This window comes from Bubalus kerabau, chromosome 3 (genome assembly GCF_029407905.1).
Source record: "Bubalus kerabau isolate K-KA32 ecotype Philippines breed swamp buffalo chromosome 3, PCC_UOA_SB_1v2, whole genome shotgun sequence".
Lineage (NCBI taxonomy): Eukaryota > Metazoa > Chordata > Mammalia > Artiodactyla > Bovidae > Bubalus > Bubalus kerabau.
In genome coordinates this window covers 181,006,479-181,028,413 of record NC_073626.1, presented here as the reverse complement: position 1 = coordinate 181,028,413, position 21,935 = coordinate 181,006,479, and the positions used below count along the sequence as shown (strand labels likewise).

General features: G+C 44.1%; 1 protein-coding gene across 3 annotated transcripts in view; it reads right to left on the bottom strand.

Moving 5' to 3' along the window:
* The window catches only part of PAFAH2 (platelet activating factor acetylhydrolase 2), a 38,053-nt gene that overhangs the window by 4,868 nt on the left and 11,250 nt on the right, over positions 1-21,935 (bottom strand). For 2 of the 3 annotated variants that reach the window (XM_055574067.1, XM_055574069.1), the window contains 6 exons: positions 15,505-15,573; positions 15,003-15,144; positions 13,969-14,082; positions 9,877-9,968; positions 7,103-7,273; positions 5,179-5,333 (listed from right to left, as the gene is read on the bottom strand). In XM_055574067.1, coding sequence (XP_055430042.1) covers positions 5,179-5,333; positions 7,103-7,273; positions 9,877-9,968; positions 13,969-14,082; positions 15,003-15,144; positions 15,505-15,573 — 743 coding nt within the window. The remainder of the gene's footprint in view (positions 1-5,178; positions 5,334-7,102; positions 7,274-9,876; positions 9,969-13,968; positions 14,083-15,002; positions 15,145-15,504; positions 15,574-21,935) is intronic. The other variant, XM_055574068.1, reaches the window with a different exon arrangement.

The window sequence follows — 21,935 nt, the reverse complement described above, 5'->3', positions numbered from 1 at the left end:
CAGTAAGGAGTCCTGGAAGTAAAGACAGGGCTTCATAGAAGAGGGCCTCATCAACTCTCCTAGAAGCTGCTGAGAATTCCAGTGACATGAGGCACGAGAGGTGGCCGCTGGATTTAGTACTGTGAAGGTTTCACAGAGGAGTGGGATGCAAAATCCTGATAGGCGTAGGCTCAAGAGAGAAAGTGAAGAGAAGGATCAGAGAAAGTGAAGGCACTCGTGTGAGGAGTTCTGCTATCATGAGGGTCAGGGAAACAGGATGGTAACTGGGGGCCAAAGTGTGGGGTCAAGACAGAATTTTTTTTTTTTTTTTTAAGACAGAATTTTTAAAAGAGAAATTTCAGCATGAAATGAGCCCGCAGACAGGGAAAAATTGATGATCTAATGTAAAGAGAAAGAAAATTGTTGACAACAGTTCTCTTGAGCAGATCAGAGGGTGAAATCCAGTGCGCAAGTGGAGGGGTTGGCCTAGTAAGACGACTGAGTAGGAACCTCTAGGAACCAGATGGAAGGCTGAGTCTCTGCAAGAAGGTAGGGAGATGCGGTGTTGGGATTCGAAGACGGACTGATGGCTTCCATTTTGAGTGAAGTGGAAGACAGAGTTAATCAGCTGAGAGACCAGATAGGGGAGGAAGGTAACAGAGGTTTCAAGGGAAAGAAGAAGGTGTGAAATTGTCTTCCAGGAGTGAGGCAGGGAGGATAAGCAGGTGGAAATAGGAGCTGTATGACACACCAAATCTTGTTAACAGAAGGTAACACAACCCTTGTGTCAGCAGAACGCTGCTCTCAGAGGTAATTTTTAGGATCAAAGGTAATTTTTTTTTAAGTTTTCTATTTTATTTTATTTTTTTAATTTAAGCATAATTGCTTCACAATTTTGCATTGGTTTCTGCTGTACAATAATGTGAATCGGCTCTGAGTATACATATATTCCCTCCCTCTTGAGACTCCCTCCCACCCACCACCCCTCTGGTTTATCACAGAGCACTGAGCTGAGCTCCCAGATAGATTTTTTGGGAAAGGTGAGAGGTTCAGCTGAGCCACTTACAACCTATTTTAGTTTCCCACACGACACGTACTGGATGGCCACCATAACAGTGGTGGCCTTTCAGAGAAAGGCTTTTCTCTCTTTGCAAAGCTAAGTACCCCAAGCTGAGAGCCTTCGCCTTTTTCCACCGTCTTATCTCTTATAAAGTGGATACTGCAAGAGCCTCCTACCTGGGCTCTTTCCCTCTCAACCTGTCCCATCTCGCCCATCCTCCATGACGTAGTCAGACTACAAACACAAGTCGAGTGATGACAATCCCCTGCTTATCCAAGAAAGGCATTCACAGTCCATGGAATAAAATTCAAACTTATTTCAGGCATACATGGGTTTCTAGATCTGGCTTCTGCCCACGTCTCTACCTTTATTTTCCAACAATTCCACTATCCTGAATGCCAGATACACGAAACACAGCTTCGCAAAACGGACCAGGCCCACACCAGCTTTTGTGCCTTCTGTCTAGAAGACTCTTGCCTGCTGAGCCTTCCTCATCTCTGACATTAAAGACAAGTATCATTTTGTCTAGAGAGGCTCCTCTTCTGGCTGTCCTTTCCCTCCTGTCAGGGTTAGGATCTGTCTTCTGGGTCTCCTGAAAACCGAGAGTTTCCTGGGAGCCACTGGCAAAACAGTGCAGCCATGAAGTACCCGGGCTTTCCAATCAGACAGTCCAGCAGGCATTCTGGCTTTGTTGTTGCTTAGTCGCTAAGTCGTGTCCGACTCTTTTGCGACCCCATAGCCCAGCTTCCTCTGTCCATGGGATTTTCCAGGCAAGAATCCTTAAGTGGGTTGCCATTTCTTTCTCAAGGGGAATCTTCCTGGCCCAGGGATCAAACCCACACCCCCTGAATTGGCAAGCAGATTCTTTACCGCTGAGCCACCTGGAAAGTCCCAATTCTTGCTTTCCACTTACTAACCAGATAACCTTGACAAATTACTTAAATTCTCTAAGCTTTATTATCCTTATCTGTAAAACCAACTTAATAATACAAGTACTCATTGGAAAGGGCCATCTTCAGGATTATACATGCGGAAGTAACTAAAGTAGTTTAGCAGAAGGACTGGCATCAAGCCTGTCCTCAACAATCTTCCTCAGTCTAAGACTCTCCTAATCATCAGATGGTCTCCAATAATGAGTATCTTAGTTCAGAGGACATGGCTACTCAATGGAATCCAATCATGCCATGGAGAGGGCCCCTGTCATCTTTAATTTTTTTTTTTTTAATTTTTATTGGTCTCATCATGAGTCACGTGGGATCTGTTTCCAGACCAGAGATTGAAACCATGCCCCCTGCACTGGAAGCACAGCATCTTAAGCTCTGGACCACCAGGGAAATCCCTCCTCTGTCATCTTTAGCTCTTCCCTAATGATATGGTTTTCAGTCTGTCTGCCCTCTGATGGAGAAAGATCATTTCCAGTAGTCATGTATGGATGTGAGAATTGGACTATAAAGAAAGCTGAGTGCCAAAGAATTGATGCTTTTGAATTGTGGTGTTGGAGAAGACTCTTGAGAGTCCCTTGGACTGCAAGGAGATCCAACCAGTCCATCCTAAAGGAGATCAGTCCTGGATGTTCATTGGAAGGACTAATGTTGAAGCTGAAACTTCAATACTTTGGCCACCTGATAAGAAGAGCTGACTCATTTGAAAAGACCCTGATGCTGGGAAAAATTGAAGGCAGGAGGAGAAGGGGACTACAGACGATGAGATGGTTAGATGGCATCACTGAGTCAATGGTCATGAGTTTGCATAAACTCCAGGAGTTGGTGATGGACACAGAGGCCTAGTGTGTTGTAGTCCATGGGGTTGCAAAGAGTTAGACATGACTGAGTGACTGAACTGAACTGAACTGAATGATATGGTGCCTAAGAGGAAACAGGGAAAGTGAGTAGCAGACCATGTAGTCAGGGCCCATTAAAATCTTGAGACAGATCCATTATTCTCTTACCAGGTGATAAGAATGATGCTCTAAGGTCTCTGCTGCTGCTGCTGCTAAGTCGCTTCAGTAGTGTCCGACTCTGTGCGACCCCATAGACAGCAGCCCACCAGGCTCTCCTGTCCCTGGGATTCTCCAGGCAAGAACACTGGAGTGGGTTGCCATTTCCTTCTCCAATGCATGAAAGTGAAAAGTGAAAGTGAAGTCGCTCAGTCGTGTCCAACTCTTAGCGACCCCATGGACTGCAGCCCACTAGGCTCCTCCGTCCATGGGATTTTCCAGGCAAGAGTACTGGAGTGGGGTGCCATTGTCTTCTCTACTAACCCTAAAGGCTCTAAACTCACGCTAGTATAATGGCTCACGATGAGCAAGATGAAACAAACAGGCATAAACACTGAAACACAAATTTAGATTTAAAAAGTCCATACATTCAAAACAGGACAGATTCAGAGACTTCCCTGGTGGTCCAGTGGCTCAGACTCCACACTCCCAATGCAGGGGGCCTGGGTTTGATCCTTGGTCGGGGAACTAGATACCACATGCTGCAACTAAGAGTTCACATGCTGCAACTAAGGTTCAGCCAAAGAAAGAAATAACAAAATAAGATAGATGCATTTTTAAAGGAAACTCAATCCAAATCCAATTTTTTTAGCATTTGGTGGAAAGGTTAATACACTCAGGCCATCCAGCTGGAAGTCTAGCGTCCAGAACACAGAGGCAACAGTCCCACTGTACCAGGCACTGGCCAGACCATATCTGGCATGTTGTATTCAAGTCAGGGCAGCACACATTCAAAGGCGCACCAACGAACAGCCCATTCAAAGGGGGACATTTCACAGGGAAAGGGTGGAGGCACCAGGAACATTTAGCTTAATGAACAGAGGACACCAGAGGTGACTTCAAATATCTAAAAAGCTGTCATGTGCAAGGGGTCTGAGGCTTCTCAGGGTGGTTCTTGAGGGGATACCCAAGGCAAGTGGGGCAGATTTACAAAGACTCAGGTCTTGGTCTTAGGTTAGACTTAGGTCAAGCCTTAGAATCCCAGGCCAGCATGGCTCCCTTCTGAAGGACACTGCCCTCTGCACAGCACCTGCTGAGGGGTCAGCCTGGCATAGTAAGGTAGCCTCCTCCATTCTGACTGGATCAAAAAGAGACATCTGATCGAGAGAGCTCCGGGCCCAGGCTGGGCAGGGGCCTACAATATGTTTTGGCGGGTAAAGATGGGCTGGTACCACCAAGCTGTCTCTCTTGGGAATCTGGTCTAAGAAATTCCTGAAAATGTGGTGGTGACCAGCAGGAGCTGAAGATGAAAGGGATACCATGAGGGAGAGAACAAGATGCAAGTGGTTCAAGCCGACCAAAGTGATGAGGAAGTAGAAACTACAAATAAGCAGATGTTCTCAACAAGAGAAAAAGCACCCCGGAAAGTACAGAGGAAACTGGAGTGAAGAGAAACAGAAATATCATGGGAGGAAGAGACAGAGAGACTGAGCCCAAGAGACAGAAGTCAGTCCTACAAGCTACCTCCATTCCTGTAAATTTTCCCTTCCCATCTGGTCAGGGGTACTCTCATAAACAAACTCCCCTTTTTCCTCTAGGTAAATTAGTGAATCTCTAGTCCTTGTAACCAAAAAGCAGCTAACTAGAATATCAGTTCTTCAAACTATTAAAAGTCTCTAGGGACGGAGCAGGCTGACCCTCGAAGCAGTGTACTCCCCACACTGCGTGACCACATGGCAGAGAAGATCGGAGGGGATGTCTCCCTTGTGTGGGAGGCTGGACCAAAGACCCCTACGGGCCTGGCCATTTGCTGGCCAGTGATTTATGACATTAGTCATCATCCTAACCCACAAATGTAGCCCATCTATCGTCATAATCTCCTCCACAACACAGATAAGGTGAGTGATAAGGAGTTAGAACAGAGCGGGTAGAGTACAGCGAGGTGAATGTTCCATTGACAATGAGGAAACCGAGGCTCAGAGAAGTTAAATGACTAGGCTAAGGTTACTCAGGTGGTAAGAGACACAATCGGGATCTCCAAAATTTCAGCTAAGTGTTCTTTCTAGAATCCTATGCCATTCCTTCACTCAGGTTTTGCCATAAATCTCCCTGATCCAAGACATGTCAGAATAGACTACTGTGCAAGGATATCTAAGAGACCCCTCCCCGCCAGCTGCCCCATAAGCTCCAGTTCTCTCCTTACCAAGATGCTTCTGCAGGAAGGCCAACATGGCCCGCACCACGGTCTCCTGACCTTCATAGGGGTCCAAGCTTCCACGGGTGTGACTGGAGAAGAATTTACTAATCCAGTTACCAGCCACAAAAACAAAGTCAGTTAGACTCCGATGAACAGAACCACTAGAGGAAAAGAAAAATGAATATCTGGTAGGGGTCTAGAAGCCAAGGCACACAAATATTTAAGCACCCACAATGTGCAAGGTGCTTTACATGCATTATCTCACTTAATTCTCACAACAATCTAGTAAGGGAAGTATTTTCCTCTTTGAAACAACCAAAGGAGAGAAATGGTCTACCCAAGTTCACACAGTTAGTAAGAGACAGAGCTAAGGTTTGAAAGCAGGTGAGCCTGGCTGCAAAGCTGCCTCAACTCTGAGACCACAAGGCCTGGCTGTGCAGGGAGAAGGCAGAGTCAGCTGCAGAGGGGTCAGGGCAAGGAGGTAAGGTCTGGAGGCCCTGCCACTCCCATGTTATTATGAACTATCACCCCTTGGCTTTTACCCCATGACTTCTGAACATTCACAAAACATATCAGCTCTTTCTTTAGCTCAGAACTGCACCACAAAGCAAACCAGAAAACAAATAATAACTTGCCTTTAAATAATCAGGAAAGTTAGGGCAAGTGCTTATAAAGAGGATTTCTGGATTACAATTGGTCATTTGACATCAAATGCACTTAATTTGAAGGTGAAATTCTCACAAGGTTCATTTCGAGCTAAATTACTCAGAACTAATTTACTAGTCAATTCAATGAGGGAAGGAAGATCTAAATGCCAAATTCTGTTTGATATGGTGAAGAAAAGCTGACTTTAAAATGTATTATTTAGGGCACATGGGAAAGTATAAAGAAAAATATAATGGATACTTTGAGTATCCAGCACTCAGTTTAAGAAATAATACGTTGTCAAGAGTTAAATCTACAGTCCCTGCATACCTTTTTCCAACTGCTCTCACCCCCGCTTCCCTCTAGAGGTCACAATTATCCTGAATCTCAATGACTTGGGGAAACTCTCCAGCAGTTTTCTGCTGCCATGAAATCAAAATGAAAGAGGAGAGGCTGGCCCCATGGAAGACAGCATGGGCCAATGTGGGCAAGGGAAGAAGCCATGGTCTACTGAGCAGGCCTCTAGCAGTCCGGCCCTCGGATCTGGCATTTCAACCACCTGAGTGAGTACAGAGGTCCATGACACGTAGTTACTTGTTGCTTTGCTGATTTGGGCTCCTTGAAGCACGTGTGTTATTTGGCTCAAGTACAGGGAAGGATCAAGTCGGAGGTTTATCAGTGAGACTTTAGCCCTTCAACTGTAGCTGTAGGCCACTTCCCAGGTAAAGTTCATTTCTTAAAGTCACTCAAAATCTTCTGTCTGTGAAAAATGGCTCCTAAAATCAAACCATCTGATGGCGCTAATGATGGACGTGAAAAGAATGTGGTTTTTCTAAGGCAGAAAATAGATGGTTTATGGAAGATACCTGAATTTAGGTATTCATGAAGGTCTCTAAAAATTTGTCTTGTGAATGTCATAGGTCTGCTATCTCCCCACTCTCCAAAAAACTCAATAAGATTCCCAAAGGAGATTAGAGATTCCTGGAGTCCACCCAGACCCACACCTCTTCCTCTGCAATGCACAATCCCACGATTTCCTTTTCCAGAAAGCAAAAGGTAAATCCTGCCATAAAGTCATACCAACTAGTGAAGAAATCACTGCAGGTAGAGCTAAGTGGAGAGGGACATATATGAAATTTGAAAGGTATTAAGATTTTGAGATACAGGAGGTATTTAGACATTCTATCCATGGGTAGAACTTCCAGATAATTTAGAGGGAGCCACACAGCCGAGAAGAAAATGGAGCAGACCCTGGAGATTAGGCATGACCTTGGGGCTTACTCACAGGACAGTTATGATCCTGGATTGGTTGTGCTGGTCACAAATCTTCTTCATCAAGTTGACAGTCTCCACTGTCTGGAACTTCTCAGCATTGATAAAGAAGATAGGGCCTCGGGCCGTGGGGTAAAAGTCATGCTCCAGAGGAAACATCCAAGCGTCCAAAGCCACAGCACACCTGGAACAAGACCAGACACGTGGGACTGCCATGGAGAAACCCAAGCAAGGACAGTTAGGGTAGTGAGAGGAGAGTGGAGTTCTCCCTTTAGTGAGGCAAAGGCTCAGAAAGCCAGGAAGGGGAACCAGGGCCCACATCCTTCGGTTAGGATCTTTTTTAGAGATCACTTTTCAGTTCAGTTCAGTTCAGTAGCTCAGTCGTGTCTGATTCTTTTCGACCCAATGGACTGCAGCAAGCCAGGCTTCCCTGTCCATCACCAACTCCCGGGGCTTACTCAAACTCATGTCCATCGAGTCAGTGATGCCATCCAACCATCTCATCCTCTGTCATCCCCTTCTCCTCCGCCTTCAATCTTTCCCAGCATCAGGGTCTTTTCAAATGAGTCAGTTCTTCGAATCAGGTGGCCAAAGTATTGGAGTTTCAGCTTCAGCATCAGTCCTTCCAATGAATATTCAGGACTGATTTCCTTTAGGATGGCTTGGTTAGATCTCCTTGGTGTCCAAGGGATTCTCAAGAGTCTTCTCCAACACCACAGTTCAAAAGCATCAATTCTTCAGCACTCAGCTTTCTTTATAGGCCACCAAAAATCCTTTTAAATTTTTAAACTCTCTGAAAGCAAGGATCTGATCTCCTCCTTCTCTTGGCTCTGCTTTCAGGCAGCAGACTTGCGTCACACAGAATGACACTTCATTCATTACTCACTCATTCCACTCACCCGGTACCTACTCTGTGCTTAAGCCTTGTGTTGTGGATCCAGAGATAAATGATACAGTTCTGGGAGCTCTGGGAGCAGTGGAGACAGAACACATAAGGTAGCAAAATATAGCTTGCTACTGCTAAGTCACTTCAGTCCTGTCCAACTCTGTGTGACCCCATAGACGGCAGCCCACCAGGCTCCCCTGTCCCTGGGATTCTCCAGGCAAGAACACCGGAGTGGGTTGCCATTTCCTTCTCCAATGCATGAAAGGGAAAAGTGAAAGTGAAGTTGCTCAGTCGTGTCCGACTCTTAGCGGCCCCATGGACTGCAGCCTACCAGGCTCCTCCACCCATGGGATTTTCCAGGCAAGAGTACTGGAGTGGGGTGCCATTGCCTTCTCCGAAAATATAGCTTAGTGCCCTAATAATACAAGCTGCTAAGTCAGCCCAGAGCATACATGGCAGGGTGGTCAGGGAAAGCCACCCTGGGGCCACAATTTGAAGTTATGGCCAGTTTGTCAAGCAGCAATCTCTGTCACCAAGGGCAAAACTAAGGTCCGAAGGTTAGCATCCTACCCACCCACCCTCGATCTCTTCCATCTCAATAAAGGATGATCATCTTCCCTTCAAATGATGGGCACACAAATGAAAAACCTCGATTCCTCTCTTTCCTTTTCTCATACATCACTAAGTCTGGAAAATTCTAAAACCGATCCTGACTCCATCACTTCTCTCCAGCCCACCTCCTCCATCCTAATGCAAATCCCTCATCTCTCACCTTGACTCTGAAATCACCTCCCTCTAACCAGAATCCTTGTTTCCAGTCTTGTCCTACAGCCAACTCTTCACATGTATGCGTGTGTGCTAAGTTGATTTAGTTGTGTCAGACTCTTTGAGACCCCATGGACTGCAGCCTGCCAGGCTCCTCTGTCCATGGTATTCTCCAGGCAAGAATACTGGAGTGGGTTGCCATGCCCTCCTCCATAGGATCTTCCTAACCCAGGAATCGAACCTGCATCTCCTGCATAACAGGCTCTTTTCTTTACTGCTGAACCACTGGAGAAATCCCCATTCTTCACAGAGTGGTTTTTACATGTAAATAAGATTTTTCTATACTTAAAATTTTTCAGTGGTTTCCCATCACACTTAGAATAAAATCTAACTTCCTTACTCTGGCCAAAAGGCCCTGTGATCTGGCCGGTTTATCTCCCTAATCACACAGTTCCCCATCCTGTGTGGCTCCCCCCATACTCTCTGCCCCTGCCCCCTCTATGCTCCTCCTACACTAATGCAGCAAGCTTTTTTCTACCTCAGGGCCTTTAGCTGTTCCTTCTGCCTAGATTGATCTTCTAGACCTTTATGTAGATTGACTTCTTTTCCTTAAAGTCTCAGCTTTTGTCACTTTCTCAAGGAAGCCTCTGGAAAAGGCAATGGCACCCCACTCCAATACTCTTGCCTGGAAAATCCCATGACGGAGGAGCCTGGTAGGCTACAGTCCATGGGGTCGCTAAGAGTCAGACATGACTGAGCAACTTCACTTTCACTTTTCACTTTCATGCATTGGAGAAGGAAACGGCAACCCACTCCAGTGTTCGTCCCCCAGGGACAGGGCAGCCTGGTGGGCTGCTGTCTATGGGGTCACACAGAGTTGGACATGACTGAAGCAACTTAGCAGCAGTAGCAGCAGCAGCAGCAGCAAGGAAGCCTCCAGATACTCTAGCTTATCAGCCTGTTTCCTTCTCTTCCTTGCACTTGCCTGCTGGGGATCTGATTACTTGTTACTTTGTTTACCTTGCTTTCTTCTTCACTACTGAACCTCCACCTCCCAAAACAGTGCAGGGTACATAATGCTTGCTGAATGGTCGCATGGCATGTGGAGCTAACAGCAGCATCACTGGGAAACTCACCTAAATTGCGTCTCCTTGGCCAAGGCCAGAATAGCTGTGGCCCCTCCAAACGAATGTCCCATTATAGCCACACGGCTCACGTCAATGCCGCCCTGAAGGAAGCAAGTCAGAAAGGCAGGGGTGCTTTTTTAGAGACTCTTCGGGGCAAGAGGAAGAAACAGGGAGACGATGACACAGAAGCACAATACGGTGGGCGAGCCCTCCAAAACCACGTTATTAAGCGCCTCTTGCCCACTGGAGAGCAGCCACTCAGGCCATCCCTGGACTGAGCAGCCTTCTCCAGGCAGGAATTCTGAAAACCACGTCTTTCACCTTTATGTTTATAATCTTACCACCTGTAATATCTGGACCAGGTGGATACTCAAATATCTATTAATAAATGAATAAACTGAAGTTATGTGACCAATCAGTAGAACACATTAAGGAGGAGAACTCCCAGGAATTCCCTGACAGTCCAGTGGTTAGGACTCAGCACTTTCACTGCAAGGGCCTGGGTTCAACCCCCGGTCAGGAACCTAAGATCTTGGAAGCCACAGAGCACAGCCAAGAAAAAAAGAATAAGAATTCTCTTCATCTAGATCCTTGTGTTACAACAGGAGAGATGATTTATGCACCAAATCAAGGGCAGAATGGGGGCGCTCCTCCTGCCCCTCCACTTAAGCAAGGACTGCTTGTACCGAAAGCATCTCAGGTTCTACTCCCTCTGATATCTGTCCTGACTTTTATCCAGCAGAGTCTGCTTGCTCTAACAAGCTCTGCATGCACCTATTTCTGGTTGTCCCCAGAAGCCTTCAGGACATGGTTATACAAACAGCCGCTGCAGCTGCCTGCTAAAGGGCTCAGGAAATCTCTCTAGGATTCACTGTCCAGCCTCTGCCCTGAACCTGTGCCTTCCTTTGCTCTCAGTAAAATCTAGCCCAAGATTTTGTATCTAAATTCTCCCCTTCATGGGACTTCCTTGGCGATCCAGTGATTAAGACTTTGCCTTCCAATGCCTGGCGTGCAGAATCCTGGTGGGGGAGCTAAGATTCCCACATGCTTCCAGGTCAGAAAACCAAAACATAAAACAGAAACAATGTTGTAACAAATTCAACAGAGACTTTGAAAGTGGTCCACATTAAAAAAAAAAAAAAAGTTTTTTCTCCCCACTTTGCTAAATTCCTTCAGATTGGTCCAGGCCTCTTCAGCTTTTTTAATGGTAATATATTCACATAACTCTAAAATCAGGAGCATCCCAAAGTCTTCCCCTTCCACACAGTTGCCCACTCCCTACCCAGACAGGTGAGTTTCTTGTGTCTTTGCAGAGCTTACTTATCATATACAGGTAAACATGAATATATACGTTCTCACTTTTACCTAAGTGATACTGTACCTTACTTTTTTTACACAAATATTACTACATCAAGAGCTTCCTTATCCTGTTTTACAGCCACATTTGATTTCACCATGCTACAGACCACTAGTGATCACCAAAACTGTTCTTCTTTCTGGACACACAGCTAGACTCTATTTCCCAGCAGTTAGATGTGGCCTTGTGATTGGATGTGAGTGGTAGTGGTTTTGTGATAGAATGTGAAAGTGATTATCTCCATTTCCAGTCCTGGATACTATAAACACTCTTCCATACCAACCTCCACACCCTTTCCCATTCCTGGTTTAATGTATATGGTGAAGGTAGGTTTCATAAGTGGAAGAGAGTAGAGCAATTAGAGGAAGGTAGCCTGGTTCCCTGAGTCAGTCCTTGCACAGAAGCACCCATTTTAGACTTCATGTGGGAGAGAAATAAATCTCGCCTCGCTAAGCCACTGAGATTTGGGGCTTACATGTCATAGCAATTGCTTCCAAGTGGCTCAGTGGTAAAGAACCCGCCTGCAAATGCAGGAGTTGTAGGAAACTTGGGTTTGATCTCTGGGACAGGAAGATCCCCTGGAGGTGGAAATGTCAACCCACTCCAGTATTCTTGCCTGAAAAAAATCTCATGGACAGAGGAGCCTGGCAGGATACAGTCCATGGGGTCGCAAAGACTTGGACACAACTGAGCGACTGGGCACGGATGTTACAGCAATTAGCATTATCCAAAATAATACATCCATTGTTCCATAATCTATTAAGCCAGTTGTGCTCACTTATGGGTAAACATTTAGGATACTATCAATCTGCTGTTACAACAAACAACACTGGGATGAGTAACCTTGTACATACATCATGTCGCAAGTATGCAGGGATATGTAAAATCAATTCCCAGCGCTGGAAATGGCTGGGTCCAACACTATGTCCATCTGTGCTGTTGACAGCTATTGCCAAACTGCCCTGCAAGGGACAAGCTGCACTCACACCAGTAACAGAGCAGCGCTTATTTCCCCACAGCTTTGCCAACAGGGTAAGTAATCAATTTTTGGATCTTGCCCAATCTGACAGATGAAAATTTACTTAGCTTTTTAAAAAAAAATATTTATTTTATTTACTGGGCTGCACTGGGTCTTAGTTGCAACACGCAGGCCGTTCTAGTTGGGGCACGTGACTCTCAGTTGCGACACATGGGATCTAGTTTCTGGACCAGGCATCGAATCTGGGCCCCTTGCATTGGGAGCACGGAGTCGCAGTCACTGAACCATTAGGGAATCCCCTTCTTAGCTTTTTTTTTTTTTTTTAATTCTCTATTTCCTCAAAAGGCTGCTTCCGGAACTAATCCAGCTATACGTAGCCTGCCATCCCCCGATGCCTGTTTCAGGCCCATAGGCCTGAACTGCAGTGCCTGGGCCCGCTTCTCCAGTGGGAATTGACAACACACGCTGGTAAAGTTCTCTGGATTTCAGGTCCTGCCTGATGCTGATGCTTCTTCCTGGAAGACTTTACCAGAACCTTTACAAGATATTGTCTAAAGAGACTCTGGGGCACAGAGGACAGGTTTTGGAGTCAAAAAGCCCCAGTGTAAAGTTTGACTCTACCACTTACTTAGCTATGCAACCTGGGGCAGTTACTTGGACTATTGGATCCTTGGTTTCTTCCTATGTAAAGAGAACAATGTGTATGTATGTATGAAAAGAGCTCTTATCATAGAAAGTACTCATAAAGGACTCACTGTTATTTTATATATATACATACCATTTTATAAATTTACCATTCTCATTCATACAATGGAATGTTACATGGCTATTAAAAAAAAATCACACCACAGGAAAATATTAACTGGCATAAAAAGACATTCATACTGTTTTGCTAAATGAAAACAAGGCCACAAAATAGCTTATATTAAATAATAACATTATTGTTTTTTAAAAGATCTAGAAGGACAAACATCAAAAAATTCTGTTTCGTTTTCTTTCATGCTTTTATGTGCTTTCTTGGTTCTCTAAATAAAGGTTGAGCTACTTTTCAGATTATGGGGAAAAGGATAGGATGGGGGAGGAAAATATACTTTTATAGGCACCAAATTTCATAGCGGGGACCGTTTCTCTCCTCCCAGGGGTTCTTAGGATTCCCTTAAAAGAAGGAACAAGCCTGCAGTAGACAACAGAGCTTGTTTGCAGCTCCACAGCCCTTCCTTTGTGAATGAACCATCTCTCCCTCATCCCTGTGGCCCAGAGGGACTGTCAGTCTTGGTGCTCAGGTTCCCCTAACGCAGAAGTGGGTGTATATCCTAGGCAGACCAGCCAGAATACCCTACCCCTCTGACACAGTGACTGGCTCAGAATGTGAATATGACCCAAGTAGAGCCATGGCCTTTCCAGACATTGGAAGCTAAAAAGTCTCTTTTCCTTTTAAATCTACAGCTGAGTTGAAATGCAGGCTTGGAATGCCAGCAACCACCTTTCTTGCCTGATGGAGAAAGTCTGGTGAGAATAAAGCCCATATACACAGAATGGAGCTGAGCCAGGAGAAGGGAGACAGTGCCAAGAGCTTTGATGACAATGCTGGAGACCCTGGCTCTAGCTCCACTGGCCTAAAGCCAGTCTGCCTCTGGTCTTCCTACTTATTTGAGCCAATAAATTATCTTTTGGTTGAAGCTAGTGAGTTAGGTTTCTGTTATTTGTAACCAAGAAAGTCTTGGTGAATAAAATATGTTCCCGGTCATACCAAGTGCTGCCATACCTTCAAGGTCATCAGATCCAACCCACCAGGCAAGATGTTGAGAACGGTCTGCCCAGCAGTGACCTCTTGTAGGATCTTCAGCACCCTCACACACTCGCTCACCCTCTGATGCACCTGCAACAGAGACAGTCCCGGTGGGAGTGGAATACTGCGCAACCTCCCAGTGGGAATCTCCGTCCCCCTCAGAGCCAAGGAAGACTGCAGGGATGCTGTGCCCACCCACATCTCAGCAAGCACTGTGGGCCCCACATCCTGAGAAAGCCTCAGCTCCCTCATAGCCACTCACGTCAGCCCCACCTAACAGCGCAATGGAGTCAACCCAGCTGTTCACTCTACCCACCTACCTACCCATGGCAAACAGAGGTATAATATGGGTATACTGTGTGGCATATGAAAGCATCTCGAAAACAAAAGGACATAAAAGTGTTCCTATTATCAACCCTGTACTGGATTCTGCTTGCCCATTTATAGCATATGTCTACTGCTTTTGTCTGCTAGTACTCAATCCACCCCTACTTCTATTAACCTTGACTTCTGAGGATTATCCCTCACCAAAAATATCTAGCAATGCATTTCTGATGGGAACTTCATATTTTGGTACTTCTCCCCAGCCTAAGAGTCTCTGTCCAGGATTTTTTATATTACATCTTGGGGAAGAAACTGGGGACAACCCCCAAACAGCCCTATTCTCTTAGATGGTGAGGGCGGACATGCGCAACCTCGTAAGGTAAGCCAGTTAGTAGATGAGACCAACCAGCAAGGGGACAGAAATGACGGTGATTCCAGTGGTCCTGTCCTTCCTACAGTCTGCTATGTAAACCAACCAATTCTCCTTTTTGTGGAACAAGCTTGAGTTGGGTTTCTGTCACTTGCAATTGTTAAGAGTTTTGATTAAGAGCTCATTTCTCAGCTGTGACAAGCTCAAGACCACTCTGAGCGAGATTTCAAAAGAAGTTAGTTCAAAGTCTTCTTAGTGAGTGTCTTATACAGAAGACAGGCTTAGTAACTCTCCCTCCCTATTGGCATAAGCCTACCTGGTAGTTCCGAACATAGAATTCCTTCTCCCCTTCCTCAATTTGACGGTGGGGGATCCATTCCTCCTCCAGGGCCTCATTGTCAGGCTGGTTCTCCTCTGGGATCTGCTTGCAGAAACAGGTGGCCGCAGCTGACCCATCCCTGCAATACACATGCCCCCAGGGACTTATTTTCCCCTTTACCAAATCCTCCTTTTCAGCCAAGCCATTCTAGCTTATCCTCTAGCTAAATGGGAAGACAGGGGGCATACTTAGGAGAGTAGAAAAACATGGGGATTTGGGGGACTGACCTGGGTTTGAACCCCAATTTAGTTGTGTCACTTTCAGCAAAGTTAGTCAGTATCTTTGAACCCTGGCATCCTCACGTTTTAAAACGAATACAATCCCTACCTTGCCTAACACTAGGACTGGAAATAATATATCCAGAGGAAACTAGCCTATACCCAAGCCCAGGACGGCAGGCACCCAACCCATGATGGTTCGTTTAGACTGTTATCCTCACCTGTGCTCTGGTACAGCAACCACAAAGCCACGAGAAGCCAGCTCCATGCAGAAGGCTGAATACACTGTCCTAGAGATCCAGGAAGGAACCAAGAGAAGTGATCAAAGAATGGCCTGCCCTTAGCCTCTCGTCCAACCATGCTCTGCTAGTAGCCATCACAAACGATGGAATGGAGGAAGCTTCATTTGCAGCAGCCCTTCTTCAGGAGCTTTCCCCAGCCAGCATACCCCAACTCTCATCAAAGCTCCAAGTGTTCTCCTCCAGGGAGCATGTGCAGATTGATCCACGATGTTTTGCAACCCCAAACACTGATTCATCTTCCCCATCCCAACCCCAATACAGTTTGGCTACTCCACACAATTGCTTTTTTATTGTCTATATATTGTTCGTGCTGCATGCCAAGTCGCTTCAGTTGCATCTTACTCTTTGCAACCCTATGGACCACACACTGCCAGGCTCCTCTATCCACGGGGTTCTCCAGGCAAGAGTACAGGAATGGGTTGCCATGCCCTCTGTATACCGTACATCTCCCAAATTAGTTGGTGAGCTCCCTGAGGACAAGCACTCTGGCTACTTTTTTTTTTTTTTTTTTTAAACTTTACAAAATTGTATTAGTTTTGCCAAATATCAAAATGAATCTGGCTACTTTTTAACATGCAAATATGCATCTGTGATTTAGCATGTGGGTTCCTTTGGTCTGTCCTCCAACATTCAAAAAAAAATATGGCAGACACTGCTAATTGCCTACTCCAAATACCTATTTTTCCCTTCCTCCTTAATAACAGAATCTAATTTTCAGCTGAAGACACTCTCATAGATCAAAATGACATTTCCCAGCCTCTCTGTAGCCAGGTTTGTCTATGTGACTAAGTTCTAGTCCAGCAACAGGAATGTAATGCTACTCTAAGTGATTTAAAATTTTCTAGTAGATATATTTTAAATAGTGAAAAGAAACAGAATTTTTTGGATATTTTGATGTTTGTCCTTCCAGTGCTTTTAAAATGCATTAAAAAAAAGTTATTATTTAATATAAGCTATTTTGTGGCCTTTTTTTTCATTTAGCAAAACAGTATGAATGTCTTCTTATGCCAGTTCATATTTTCCTGTGGTGTGATTTTTTTTAAAAGCCATGTAACATTTCATTGTATGAATGAGAATGGTAAATTTATAAAATGGTATATATGTGTGTGTGTGTGTGTGTGTGTATATATATATATATATATATATATATATATATATATATATATAATAACAGTGAGTCCTTGATGAGTACTTTCTATGATAAGAGCTCTTTTCACAATAGGCCAAGTATCTGCCCCAGGTTACACAACTAAGTAAGTGGTAGAGTCAAACTTTACGCTGGGGCTTTTTGACTCCAAAACCTGTGCTCTGTGCCCCAGAGTCTCTTTAGACAATATCTTTTAAAGGCTCTGGTAAAGTCTTCCAGGAAGAAGCATCAGCTTGGATGGTTAATAACCCAATATAGCTAAAACATTATCATTTCAACATATAATCAAGATTTTTAAATTAACAAAATATTTTATTGCACTATCTTTTTTTTTTTTTCATATGAAGTCTTTGAAACCTAGTGTGTGTTTTATGCTTATAGCATATCTCAGTTTGGACCAGTCATACTTCAAATATTCAATAGACACATGTGGCCAGAAGTTACCAAAATGGACAGGGCAGCTCTAGTCAATGGTATGTAAGCAGTTGTGTTATATAGAACTTTCAGGGGCGTTTTCCCTTCCTACAGCATGGACTGTGGATGTATTGGCTAGAGCTAAGCAACCTCCCTGGGTCATGAGATATTCTTAGAAGCAGAAGCCACACACGCAGAGCAAGATTATAAAAGAAGTCTGGTTTTTTACTTTATAGAACTACCATATTAGCTCTGTCTAGTTTTACTTTATCTGAGCAAAAAATAAACTTTATATTATTTAGGTCACTATTGTTTGAGTTTTTCTATTAAATACAACTTGCCTGTACCCTAACTGATTCAGGAAGGTCAGTTACTTAAATTTCTTTTCACCTTCTCTCACTTCTCTTGGGGAGGCAATGAACAGCATTTAAGAGCTAGAGATTTCTGATCCCTCCCCAGTTCAGACTGTAATCTTGAGCAAGTCCGCCTTTCAGAGTTGGTTTGCTCATCTGTAAAATATTCTTCCACCCACCTACCTCACAAGACCAAACATGTTATGTTAGACAGGGGCACATTACAAATGGTTTGGTAATATTTAAAAATACACACGTCTCCCTGGGATGGAAAGTCACAAGTCTGTGACCCATGAGAAGGATTTCAGATCCTGAATTAACCACAGATACAATGAGAGGAAACCATGTCCCTTTACCTCCCTGCCTTTTTTTCTTGGAATTTCACTACAGTTAATGAAGAGTATTTATAATTGATTCACCCAAGTCTATTTAGATGTGAAGCCTCAAGACAGAGTCTTAGACCAAAAAGACCACGCTAAAGTCATACGCTCACCTGTTCTCTCAAGAAAATACCTGTGAGCTTAGGAAAGAGTATTTCTCAGCTCCTTTTCTCCACTAGACTACAATCTGAAAGCAGGGGCTCTATCTTATTCACTACTGAACACCCAGCCACAGCATAGGCCCTCACACATGGCAGGTACTAAATTTACTGAATAAGAAAGCAACATTGAAAACCATCTTGCTGTCCTTCTCATCTCTACATCTGCTCTCCACTTCCTGCCATAGACTATAATTATGTACATCTAGATGCAGTCTCCTCTAGTGGATGAAAATTCCTTGATTTGTTTTATTTCTATATGTCCCACCTTTTTTTCATGCCAAGAAACTGGCACAGAGCAGGTGCTCAACAGAAATCTGCTGAATGTATGGAAGCTAGCAAAACATAAATATTTATTGGGAAACTACTGTTTTCCAGGTACTGCCCTAGACATCGGGAAAGATAGAAGACAGACATGGTCTCTGCCTTCATGGAGCTTACAATCTAGTAAAAAAGACATATGTTAAAGAATAATCACATAAATAATTAATTCATTACAATTATGTTAAGTACTGAGAAGTACAGATTGTCTTATGAAAGCATGTCAGGGTAGGTGTCCCTAAGAAGGTGACACCAAAACTAAGACCCTGAAGGTAATTTGGAATTAGCCAGGCAAAAGACTAAAGGCGGGGAGAAGAAGAGAGGCACAGAACAGGAAATATTCCAAGCAGAGGGAACAGCCACAGAGCACAGCACAGATGAAAACCCTAGGGCAGACATTTGTAGCATCATGGATGGACTGAGTGAAGTAAGGAAAGGTTGTTGCTGAGCCGTGAACGACACCAGGATTCTTGGCCTCTGGAGGAGAAGAGCTCAATCCGGGGCCAGTGACGAGGCTTGATCGCTCAAAGCTTTTGTGTAATAAAGTTTTATTAAAGTATAAAAGAGATAGAGAAAGCTTCGGACATAGACATCAAAAGGGGGCAGAAAGAGTGCCCCCCTGCTAGTCCTTAGCCGGAAGTTATATAGCTACTAGCAGTCTGCTAATTAGAGAAAGGAAATGTCTCAAAACTCAGAGAATGGCACCAGGCCCCTCACCGACAACATGCATTTTGAGATAACATCACCACAGGGTGAGTTGTCGGGGCCATAACATGATTGACAGGAATCTTGAAGAAAGGCAGGTTTCCAAGCAAATACAGCCTCATGAACGTAACTTAAGAGGATATTTGCATGAGTAAAACAAACTGGTTCTGAGTCTTAGGCGGTACCAACTAGAAGACAGAGTCTAGAGTAAATACATAGTCATTAACATAGCTTAAGACAAACATTTCCACAAGAAAAAAGCATGGGTTAGCTCAAGGTTTGAGAAAAGTTAAGTTCTGTGAGAGATGGACTATAAAGAAAGCTGAGCGCTGAAGAACTGATGCTTTTGAACTGTGGTGTTGGAGAAGACTCTTGAGAGTCCCTTGGACTGCAAGGAGATCCAACCAGTCCATTCTGAAGGAGATCAGCCCTGGGATTTCTTTGGAAAGAATGATGCTAAAGCTGAAACTCCAGTACTTTGGCCACCTCATGGGAAGAGTTGACTCATTAGAAAAGACCCTGATGCTGGAAAGATTGAAGGCAGAGGAGAAGGGGACGACAGAAGATGAGATGGTTGGATGGCATCACCGACTCAATGGACATGAGTTTGAGTAAACTCCAGGAGTCGGTGATGGACAGGGAGGCCTGGCATGCTGCAGTCCATGGGGTTACAAAGAGTTGGACATGACTGAGTGACTGAACTGAACTGAAGTTCTGGTGTAACCAGGCGTCCTCATGGCAACACAGAATTTTAAAAGATACTGAAGGAGGAAACAGACAGAGCTGGATTCCATCTTAGGCCAGGCTGTGAACATTAGGCTACACACATAGTCACCCTCCCAATGGACTCTGAACTTTGTGCCTGGTGTCTTTTGAAATGGCATACCAGTGGAAAACCAGACCTCCGGATAAAGAAGCCTCAGGACTTGTACTTGGACTCTTGTTGCCTAAAAGAATATGCTAATTATCTCTGTAACAGAACAAAGTGGTAAATTCTATTATGTTTATAGGGATATGACCACAGGCCTATTGATAAATATCCACTGTTTATCTAGTCTTGTGACACATGAATCATGGGTTAACTTTGATCATATCTCTCTTTTACCTTGTCCAGACTAACTTCAAGGAATTTGGGGAAGTGGGTTTGAGCAAGTACACTTAGGGTATATAAAGTTTTCACAAAAACTGGTCGGGGTCCTTGGCTAAGAGAAGACTCTGCCTTGGGCCCGCTGGTGTAATAAACTGTACTCCACTATCTGCATTGTCCTTCTGAGTGAGTTTGTTTCCCGGAACGTGTGGCTACAACAATACCTCTTTTTAAATTTGTATAGAGAAGGGGAAAAAATCTAACACTTGTAGTTTCCTCCTGTCGCTTAAGAGAGAGATAAATGTCTGACACTTGCTGCCTATTTCCTCCATTTGGAGACCCATGGCCTTCCTGCCTGTTACCCTCTCAGTAAGACAAATAAATACTGTTAATTATATGTGGAATCTTAAAGCCAAAAAAAAAAAAAAAAAAAAGATACAAATGAACTTATTTACAAAACAGACTCACAGACTTCAAAAACAAAGTTATGGTTACCAGGGGGAAAGGGACAGTTAGGGAGTTTGGGATGGACATGTACACACTGCTATATCTAAAATGGGTAAGCAACAAGGACCTACTGCATAGCTCAGGGAAATCTGCTCAATGTAATGTAACAACCTAAATGAGAAAAGAATTTGAAAAAGAATAGATACATGTATATGTACAACTGAATTGCTTTGTTGTATAACTGAATTGCTTTGTTATAAACCTCAAACTAATGCTATATTGTTAATCAACTGTACTCTAATATAAAAAATAGAATTTTTATAATTAAAAATTTATAATTTATTTTATTTATAGCATCTATTTTATTAAATACTTTATATTTATTTTATTAAATAAAAATATTATAATCTAATTTTTAAAATAGAGCATGTCTCAAGGACAAAAAAATAAAAAAAACTCCAGTATCTTCAAACAAAGAAAAAAACTCAAAAACTCTGAGGCAGAAACTAACATAGTACCTTTAGGGCTGTTTGTCTGGAAACCTGGAGGTGAGCAAGTTGCAAGGAACTAGGCTGGAAACTTGCCCTGTACCTGCCTTCAGATACAATCATGACAAGAGCTGAATTGAAGTTCAAAGGGCTCCCAAATATAAAAAGGAATGCATCTGAGTTGGTTCCAATGAGGTAGATGAACCTAGAGCCTATTATACAAAGTGAAGTAAGTCAGAAAGAGAAAGACAAATATTGTATACTAACATATATACTGGAGAAGGCAATGGCACCCCACTCCAGTACTCTTGCCTGGAAAATCCCATGGACGGAGGAGCCTGGTGGGCTGCAGTCCATGGGGTCGCTAAGAGTTGGACACGACTGAGTGACTTCACTTTCACTTTTCCCTTTCATGCATTGGAGAAGGAAATGGCAACCCACTCCAGTGTTCTTGCCTGGAGAATCCCAGGGACAGGGGAGCCTGGTGGGCTGCTGTCTATGGGGTCGCACAGAGTCGGACATGACTGAAGCGAATTAACAGCACATATATATATGGAATCTAGAAGGATGGTACTGATGAACCTATCTACAGGGCAACGATGGAGATGCAGACATAGAGAACAGACTTTTGGACACAGTGGGGGAAGGAGGTGGGATGATTTGAGAAAGTAGCACTGAAACATATACAAGACCATAAGCAAAAGAGATAGCCAGTGGGAATTTGCTGAATGACACAGGAACCCAAAGCTCATGCTCTGACAACCTAGAGGGGTGGGGTAGGGAGGGAGTTGGGAGGGAGGCTTAAGAGGGAGGGGACATTTGTATACCTACGGCTGATTCATGTTGATGT